The sequence below is a fragment of the Poecilia reticulata genome, linkage group LG13 (genome assembly GCF_000633615.1).
Source record: "Poecilia reticulata strain Guanapo linkage group LG13, Guppy_female_1.0+MT, whole genome shotgun sequence".
Lineage (NCBI taxonomy): Eukaryota > Metazoa > Chordata > Actinopteri > Cyprinodontiformes > Poeciliidae > Poecilia > Poecilia reticulata.
Genome location: NC_024343.1, coordinates 1451299 through 1461196, shown reverse-complemented (window position 1 = coordinate 1461196; position 9898 = coordinate 1451299). Strand labels below are relative to the sequence as shown.

Here is a 9898-nt window from a genome sequence, read left to right as displayed (position 1 = left end):
TTATTATTTGTAGTTTTTAGTAGTTCGTATATGTTTTGGATCTGTTTGTTGTCCTGTTAAAAGTGGTACAGCCCATGCGGCTTCGTTGCTATGGAGAGCAGTTCCACAGGAGCGCGAGCCGAACCATCCTGAAAGAGAGAGAAGGCACGAGCGAGGAGAAAGGAGGACATACTGAAAGTGCCGAAACGCACAGACACACGGAGAAACCATGGAGACTAGACCCACGAACCGGAGGACAGTACCTAATAACGGAATGCGACTTTTAACGTCCTTTTTCGTCCTGTGCGGAGCCGTCGGTGAGTTAACGGTTTCTCTGATTGTTTTCGCTCGAGCTACTTTTCTTGGTAGCGGAGAGAAGTTGCAGTGGGGCTGCTTTCGGTTCATTCTTTACTTTGAATCGGCACAGCTGAACTGACCAGCACTGCACTGATTAACATTTCATATCGTGTTATACTCTTTCAGGCTCCTGGTAGTTGTATGTGTTAGTTAACTATAAAATAGGACAGGTCGTTATCTCCTGACGGCCACAGTTTGAGAGCGACAGAAAGTCACCGCAGGCATCCGTTGACCGTTAGCTAAACCTTGATTCTTCATCCATTTGAATGCCACTCCGGTACCATCTCTGTAAAACGGTGTTAATTTCGGAGCGGCTGCATACTAAATACGAGCCACCTCAAGCAAGATTTAAATGAGTACGAGTGGCAACTTTTGTCCGCTAACTCTGATTTAACAGGGCTGATTATGCACACAATTTGCAGCAAAGGGTACTTGTAGCTAACATCATGCGGGGAATGTGAGGGAAATACCGGCTGGGATTTCTCCCACTCAGATGGCTTTGGAGCCCATTGAGCAGCAGCAGCAGCAGCACCAGCACAGTTTTTTTTCTTTTCTTTTTGCGGTTGGGCAAAAATAGAAACGACACGAAATAATCTGGGCGTCACTTATGGTAGGCAAAGAGGGTTTGCTCCTGATGTGAAAAGTTTGCCAAGATGTTGGTCGCAGATGGGGAGGGGGGGGGGGTGAATAAAGAGACGTTATGTGATACAGAAAAGGAGGGGATGCAGCGCCGACTTCTCTGTGTGGCAGGGTGGAGGGGTGGTGGTGGTGGGGTGGGGGGGAGAGACTTATTTTAAGGCAGAGCCACTGCTGCAGCCGCAAAGTCTCTGGAAGTATTGACCTGAAGTTGGGCTGCCTGCCAGCCAGAGCACCTTCCCGTCCCGAGCAGAGCAGCTGGAGAACTTTGCTGTGTCCCACCCTTGAGCTGGGATTACAGGACACGGCGGAACAGGGGACAAACACAGGCGGTTGCTGAGTAAATACCACCTTACAGTGCACTGCCGGATTCATCAATGAATCCAAGGGCAAGAAAAAAAAAAAGAGAGAATAGAGATAAATGCCAGCAAACCCGTGAAATAGGGAGTAGTTTTCCTGCATGCCTTGCTTGATTGTTTACTCACTAACTGAATTAGTTCAGAGTATATGATGCTAAACACAACAGATATTTCAAATCACTTTTACACACAGGCATAGTTTGTTTGACAGAAACCCCAAAAAGTTGGTATTATTATCCGCATAAATAATCTGTTTTGGCGTAAATAAAACAAGACGAATTGTACAGTTTATACATAATCTTAATACACATTTTTCTTTTGTGTAAGTTGTACTACTGTACCTATTTTTGATATAATTGCTGATCTTTGAAGTTTACCTGTGTGTGATGCATTTGCGGTGGACATATATTGTCATTCTGTAAGAGGACCTTATTACTCATGGACATGGTAGATAAGTTTTATATATTACAATTTTAAAACTGTTAAAAATAAATTGTCATTCCTATGGTTAAAAATTATTTGTTGGGACTCCAGAGAAAGTCATGGAGCGTCCAGCGTTTTCTCCAGCTGTCTGAGCCATACAGCCGGGTGTTGCTCATCCCTCACCTGATGCTATGCACTGCTAATCAGCTGGCTAAAAGTATTGTCCTGTTAAGCCTTTTCCCGTTTACCAGAATCAGAAATTTGTYTGTTTGAAAATATTTCTTGTCCCCAAAAGTCATGCAAAAGTCAGGGCTAGGAAAGAAACAGAACCACATTTGATCAGAGAAACTGAGAAACGAACTAATGGCAGCTATAGTTTCTCTGGTTGCCTCTTTTTTAGAAAAGAAACTGTTAAACATGCAATCACCAGACTAAAGCGTTCAACAAGGAGAAAAAGCATAGAGAGAACGCAAATGGTGGAAAAGAAACCATCAGCTCACTAAATAACTGCTTGGTGAATCGTTGCTTTCGTTTTCTCATGTTATCTTGCCAGAAAATCTGCAAAATTTAGCTTGTAATTAGAGCTGGGTTGAAATCGTGAAGCCCCCCCGAGGAAATCTTCTGACATTAGTCAAAACTGTTCATATAATGACTACTTTTTTCTAACCAACCCCATTTCTGTATCTTCTCTCTCTCTCTCTCTCTCTCTCTCTCTCTCTCTCTCTCTCTCTCTCTCTCTCTCTCTCTCTCTTTCTCTCTCTGTCTATCTCACACAGACACACACTCTCCAAACACGTTTTTTTGCAGGATCCTCTTCATACCGTTCTTTTTCTGTCTGTACCCACAAAACACAGCGTCATAAATCAACGTGGAAAGCTGATAAACAACACACTGTTGCAGTCTCAGCCGATCAGCATCCAAACACGCTGCTCGCTCGGTGCCTCGTGGATGCAGGCATAGTTACCTTCGTGGTCAAGTTTGTTATGAACTGGGCCGAAAAGAACCAGCTTTAGTGGAAAAAAAAACTGTAATAGGTTTTGCTTGCTGGAAATGCAAGTTTGAAAGAGAATTTTGGTGACCGAGGCACTGCTTGACTTTCTGGTTCGGAGGAGACGGAGCTGTGAGGAGGGGATTCGTCTGAGGCGTGGCTACTGACTGTGAGGTCTGTAATTGAAGAGCAACGTCGTGTGGTTTCTTCTTCAGGGGCCGCGTGATTCACAATATAAATAAATAATGGAGTAATGGAGCCACCAAAATTACAGAGTCAGAAATAGATTTGGAAAAAAAAGGAATTACTGACAGAGCAGATATGATCCCTGGAGAGGTTAATAGCATCATCACCACATGGCGCAGGGCACCTGAGGTCAGGACCTTTTGTTTGACACGATAGTCCTATAACTTAATACAGATAATCACCTTCTGGCTCATCTGGCTATTGTAGTGTTAATGCTGAGATGCCATTTGTACCTTAAATCTACTTTGAGTAATAGTCTGTTTTAAGCTATAGTATAGGTGGGGAAATTGATCTACACGCTGGTTGTTTGTTGTTACAATTATTCACAGAAAGGGATTTTAAAGTACACTGTAAAATTCTTGAATTTGGTTTAACTTGAAAGCAAAACTTCACTTGTTGCCTTGAAAAGTCAAATAAAGTCAACTGCTCAGAAATATTTAGTTTGAACAGAACTTAAGCATTTTGAGAAGATATTATCCTCAACCACTGCAAATTGATAGTTGTTTTAACATGAATGGGGCATTATTATGTAAAATAAACTTTTTTGAGCTTTACATCATATTATAATGTTATTCCATCAATAAAAGCATAGCTAGAGTGTTGTTGCCTTGATTCCTTCATACATGCTTGAGAAATTCTCTAATCTCCTGTGGCAACCATTCAGCTGTTCAAAACGCCTTGGTGGACCTAGCTCTGCCTACGAGGCGCATCTCCTCCTTGGAATTTTAGCCTAACAGGTCAGCCTTCCCTGGTGACTCCCCTACTCAGCTCCTTCAGACTAGCCAGCAGCAATTAGCAAACATCTGGTGGAACTGCACATCTGCTGAGCTCATAATACAAGCTGCTTCTCAGTGGTACGCTGGCAGAAACGTTGAAGGGTTAATACAGTTGTGATGAAAACTGTTGTGATGACTTACCAGAAACACAATGCAACGATTCCAAGAGCAGGAATTTGTAAAGAGACAGAGGCCCAATTTCAACTCTACAAAGTCAAATTTTTAAGTCATATTTTATGTAGCATTTTTATAACAACTGAAGGTAACATAGCTGCTTGATTCTGCTATGAATGGTTTTATGGGCCTGGGAAACACATAATGCTGGCCCTTTAAAAACTCATGACGTAGGTCAAATTTGCACGCTTCCATCTCATTCACGGTGCAACACAACAAACAAAAACTTACCGCTGAGCACCCTGGGAAATAGTCTACACTTCCGCCTTTTTCTTATTTCAGTTTTTTAAGTGCTAACTTAAAACCGCTAGTTTACCTAACTCTTGATATGGCAAAATTAATAACAAGTTAACACAACTTACTGTAAGTTTATCTTCCACAAACCTCACATATTTAAAATCTAAAAATTTAAAAATCTAAGAATGGGTTCCTCTTGCAAGATTTCTTTGACTCGGAAGAGCAGAAGTTAGTGGACAAATGAATGTTTTAGAGTGTAAGTTTGAGCGCACAGCTGTCTGGCCCATCTTGATCCTTCTAATTTGATCCTAAAACTCGGTTAGCGCTGCGGCTGATTGAATGGTCTTAATCACTTTAAACGCAGGCAGGGTTTTATCTGCCAGGAGCAGATGAGTGGGGGGCTTTGTTGTGGGGACATTGAATTTTTTTGTGTGGGGTTCAGGGAGCAGGCTGTGGTCACCAGCTTCTGTTGACTCCACCCTTTACTTCCTTTTTCCACGACAGATGTGACTGACTGTCAGACGTTGGGAACTCCCTGGTGGTCCATTAATGAAATTGGAGCTAAAAACTCCAGAGTTTAGCTCACTCTATCAGTTCTTGATCAAGATTGTGTTCTTTAAAATATTTTAAGCACTGGTTTCCTTTGATATTTTGATTATCTAATGCATACATTACTTTAGTCTGGGCTCTGATGATGCTACGTATTCAGATTTATTGTTGTATGAACATTTAAGTGGGGTTAGGGGTCAGATTTGGGATGCTAAATGTGGTGGATATCCATCAGTCATGGAGTGAATATAAATTGTTTGCATAAACATTTCAACATGAGCACATGCTACATTGATAGATGTATTATTATAAATCTATCATCAGCTACAAAGTCCTAATTTTGTTTAGTTTATCTACAAGAAAAAAAAAAAAAACATTCATCATGCCTCAGTAATTAGCTGTATAYTGAAACAGATTTTGCAAGCCAGGCTTAATATTAGGGTCAGGACTTTAATATCTTAGTTTTGATTAATTAACATTTTAACATGCTCAGATTTCAATGCAAGTAATCGCATTTTTGTTCCAGACAAAACTTTTATATTCACGTGTTTTCAGTACACAAGCGACATACTTCTAATTTTTAGTGCAATAATCAAATTTTCTTTTCTTTTTTTTTTTTTTTTTTGTACATACAAAAGTCCTAAGTTGGAACTGTTGCATTGTGTTTCTGGTACGCCCGCAAGTCTCATGCACAAGCGGCATCAGCAGACAATAGTGATGGACAACAAGGCCACTTTCCTTGGCCCACTGGGGGTTCATTTTTGCTTCAAAAAACAATCTGATGGGACGCTGGAAAAGACTGTTGTTGTGTTGAAGTCGTGATAAAAGGAGCTAGCCTATCAGCGAAGCTATTCAAGCCTAAAATAGCGTCTCAATTTTAAACATGTAGCAGCTGTACCGACGTCCCTATAGCTGGATTTTCTTTATGGGTATCAGACTTAAGGGGACTGAAAACAAATTCACGGTGCACCTTTCAGATTTTCATTTGTAAAAATCGTTGAGCATCACATGGGTTCCTTTGACTTCACAATTATGTCCTTTGCTTTTGTCTATCGAATAAAATCCCACAAACAAAATGTTTGCAAATGTAAAAAAAAAAAACAAAAAACAGAAGGGGTTTGAATACTTTTACAAGGCGCCTAAAGTAGTGTATATTCAATGGACCCAAGCAAAAGTTAGGGGGAGTGGTTCCTTATTTTTATTTGATTTTGTCTACTTTTATCTACAAAAGAGGCCACACCCTGCCACAAAGCTCGTGCAGACACACCCAGTCAAACACATGAAGTCTAAAACTGTATCAGCAGTCACCCAAACAGTCATTCACACTTCTCCTTTCCTAAATAACTGGTGCCGTGTGTTTCCCTATGCCTACAGATGAAGTTCAGATATTATGATTGTGGAAACGTCCTTATACTGACTTTCGTTTGTATTTTTTGTATTGTTTTTTTTTTTCTTCACTTGACTACTAAGGGTTGTTGAGGAAATTCAGGTTGCCTAGGAGTAACAACATTAACAAGCTTATTGACAAATCAGTATTGAATTATGTTTATTTGCAAAACGATCTGGTCCTCAAAGAGTCTCCTACTGTACCTCCAGTCTATTGATTTGGTTGGATGCATTTTGTAGCTCCAAAAGTTTCATTTTAGTTTGCACATAAAAGTATTTTCACTGCATGGTGTTCTCTTGAACATGGCATTTCTTTGTTGGTGTACTTTGCTGAAACAGATATGCACTGTTTCAGCAAAATACTGCATGTATTCATAAAATACATGCAGTATTTTATGAATTTTATATTCATAAAATACTGCATGACGCCAGGCTAGCTTTTGCAGAATTTTAGATATCTTTCTCTAATAACTATTTTTCTTCTACAATTTGCAAACTAACGCAAAGGTTTGTTACCATGACAACTATCGCTCTTCTGGAGTCACAGAAAACATTTTTACCCAAACTTTTGATTTTCTATGCAAGCCTTTCAATTTGTCACTTCCTTTACTGAAAATCTTGCCTCTACAAAATGGGCATTTAAATGGGATTAAGGTAAAATAGCATATCTAAATGTAGTAATGTTTATGTTTTGAATATGTTAAGATAAATAACAGTTTAATTTATGTACCAGAAATTAGTCTTTGTTTAGGAAGAAGTACTGCAATGTGTAAACAATCACTGTCATGGTGAAGTCAAGACAAAATTTATCTGCAAATAGTCAGATGATAATAATAATAATAATAATAATAATAATAATAATAATAATAATAATAATAATAATAATAATAATAATAAGCATTATCATAAAAATAAGATAACCTCCGTAAGTAATGGAAGCCAAATGAGTCAAACATCAAATATGGCCATGCTTTTTATATGGAAATTGCCTATAAAAGTGGCATCGTGGGAGACTGAAGCGAAGACGGAAACGATGCAAGCTTAAGGTTAAAAAATCCCATTAACATTAGGCAGTCTCTTAATAGTAAAAGACTAACACAGTGAAGGAAAAACTTGAAACGAAGACAGAAAAAGCAACTCTTTCTGGATATTAATTAAAACCAGGGCCGTGCAGAGACCACTAAAGGGGCAGGTGCTCAAAAAAAATAAAAGGGCCCATCTAACCGCATTCTAGGACAGAATATTAACAAAGCCACACAGCTTTCAGAGTTTAATAAACAATAAATTACAAAATTGTGAGATATACAATCAAAGCTAAGGGAAATCTCTATACAGAGCATACAACTATGCATATGTAAGATATTTTATTAGTAATTTCATTCTGCAGGTTTGTTTTGTTATAGGGAAGTATTGCAATATTCAAACCCACAATTTAGCAAGATATGTAAATCAGAGCTGGACCACCAGACATATTTTGTCTTTACAGAATTACACTATTAAAAATATAAACAAGGGCACAATGTAACATTTTAGTGACTGTAATCTATAAAAAAAAGCTGCCTGTTTGCTGCAGTGGAGATGAAGATGGTCCATTCAGGAAAGCAGAGCTGCATCAAACTTTAATGTGGAACTGCAGAAAAAAGAAAAACAAAAGCAAAAATTTAATTGTTAATGCATTTCACCATGAGAAAAGCCTACTGAGTTTTGCTTAAAAAACTTTCTTAGACATTTAAGTCACACATTTGTCTCATGAAGTGAATTTGTTTTGCAAAACAAACTTATTTGCGCATGTCAGAAATCTTATCTTCCTGTTCTAAGTTTTTGTTTGTGACTCAAAGTTTTGCTTATGATTCATTGTGGGCAGGGCCTAAAATCGCAACAAAAGATTTCTGATGTGTGCAAATAAAAGTTTATGTTTTGCAAATAACTTTTTAAGTTCACGAGACAAAAATGAGTTATTTAATTTAAAAAAAATTATTCAAACAAAACATTTTGTTGTTAAAAAAGAAATCATTACAATTCCAAAAATTTTGATTACAATTTTATTTTACTTAACTGAGGTTAGTTTTTTTTTTTATTCCATTGAATAATTTTGGAAAAAAAAAATAACTTCATATTCTGCGAACCAGACCCTAAACTTACTTAAAGTCTGGGTTGAGTTTTTCCCCTTCATTAATTACACACTTCATATCTATCATGGTAATTCAGGGTGAGTTATTTTTTATTCTAAATGAATATCCTTGTTGGACTTTTATTTAAGTGTTATTCTCCTTCAAGATACGTTTACCTAACGCAAGAATAAATGCAATGTACATTATACAGCAAATGAAATTAGAAGACATATATCCATTATGGAGATGATCGATTTTGGACGGGTGATGTGCCTCGTACACAGGGAAGAAGCTTTGTAGTTATCTAGCTTTGCTAGCAAAGTCGTTAGCTAGCAGCTAGCTAATAGCACAACAACAACAGCCTAATGTCTGTATGATAAAAATACTGAATCGATAGATAAGAACAGTTTTTCCTCACCTGGCTGTCTCCTCCCGCTCAGTAGTTCTTCAGAGAAAGGCAGACGCAGAGGCCTGTCAGTGTCTGTTGTATTTCATTACCTCTCTGCTTAAACCGCTACTCTGTGCTGAAGCAGAAACGATACTTCAACGTTTTCTGTCATCTGACAAGTAGCAAGTCTACTCGACTTTATTCACCAAAAACGATTATTTTTTTTATTCACCAAAAACTATTCTGTAATCTGGAACATTCGCTACGTTGAGCTCCAGTTAGCCGCCTTATCTCACTGCGCGAGAGGCAACTGTGTCATGCGTCAAGGGCAAAAGGTCAAAGGTAACAAGGTGACCGGAGGGCTTATTATGTTGTACAAAAAAAAAAATAATAATAATTTTAGCACATGTTATGTGTCTGAAGAGGTCGTAGAAAATAATAATACCAAAAAAATAAATAAATTGAGCAAAAGGGCACTTGGGGGCAAGGAGCAAAAGGGGCAGATGCTCAAGCACCCCCAGCTCCCCCCTCTGCACTTGCATGATTAGAACTTTTAATTCAATGCTTCATTTTGTGTGCAAAACGAGAAGAACAATTTGCCAGTTCAACTTGGATTGGAAAAAAGGTTACAGTTTAGCAGTTTTAATCTATAGAAAGAAGACAGGAACAGCTATAACAAAGGTTGACACAGTGGAAGAAAAATCAAAGCAGACTATAAATAATGGCCATTCTGTGGTTCACGAAGATGGCCAAATCAATATGCTGATAGAACAATTCCTTACAACAGAAAAAACATGACTTGGGACCTTTTGAGTCTATAAAAGAGATACACTGATCAGAATTCTTTGACTGATTCTGTTTTTTGTTTTGTTTTTTTTTGTTAGGTTTTGACCTGCCAGCACCAATTTTACCCATTTCTGATTTCTTTTAGTTGCTAATAACAGGAAAATATTATAGCGACACTCACAATGTTTTGTCAAGCCTTTCTTTTGCAGTTACGTTAGGGTAGCTAACATTACAAGTACTGCCAAACTAGTGACATGACCTTTCCTCTTTTGTCCACAGCTTCCTCTTGAACTCACTAGTTAACCAAAGAGTGAGTGTGTTAGTTGATTCCACTTCCCTTACTTAGCTGGAACTTAGGCCCCGTTTACACGACAACGATTTCGGGGGAAAACGGAAGAGTTTTGTTGCGTTTGTAGTGTGCATTTACACGAAACCACGGAATGTTTTCTCTAACAACGGCACAGATTGAAAACGGGTTCCAGACCAGCTCATGCATAGTATGA

General features: G+C 38.3%; 1 protein-coding gene across 2 annotated transcripts in view; it reads left to right on the top strand.

Annotated features, from left to right (window-relative positions):
- The first annotated feature begins 82 nt into the window (after positions 1-82).
- The window catches only part of nectin3a (nectin cell adhesion molecule 3a), a 61801-nt gene continuing 51985 nt past the window's right edge, over positions 83-9898 (top strand). For both annotated transcript variants that reach the window (XM_008424881.2, XM_008424880.2), the window contains exon 1: positions 83-296. In XM_008424881.2, the coding sequence (XP_008423103.1) occupies positions 209-296 (88 nt within the window). In that variant the 5' untranslated portion in view covers positions 83-208. The remainder of the gene's footprint in view (positions 297-9898) is intronic.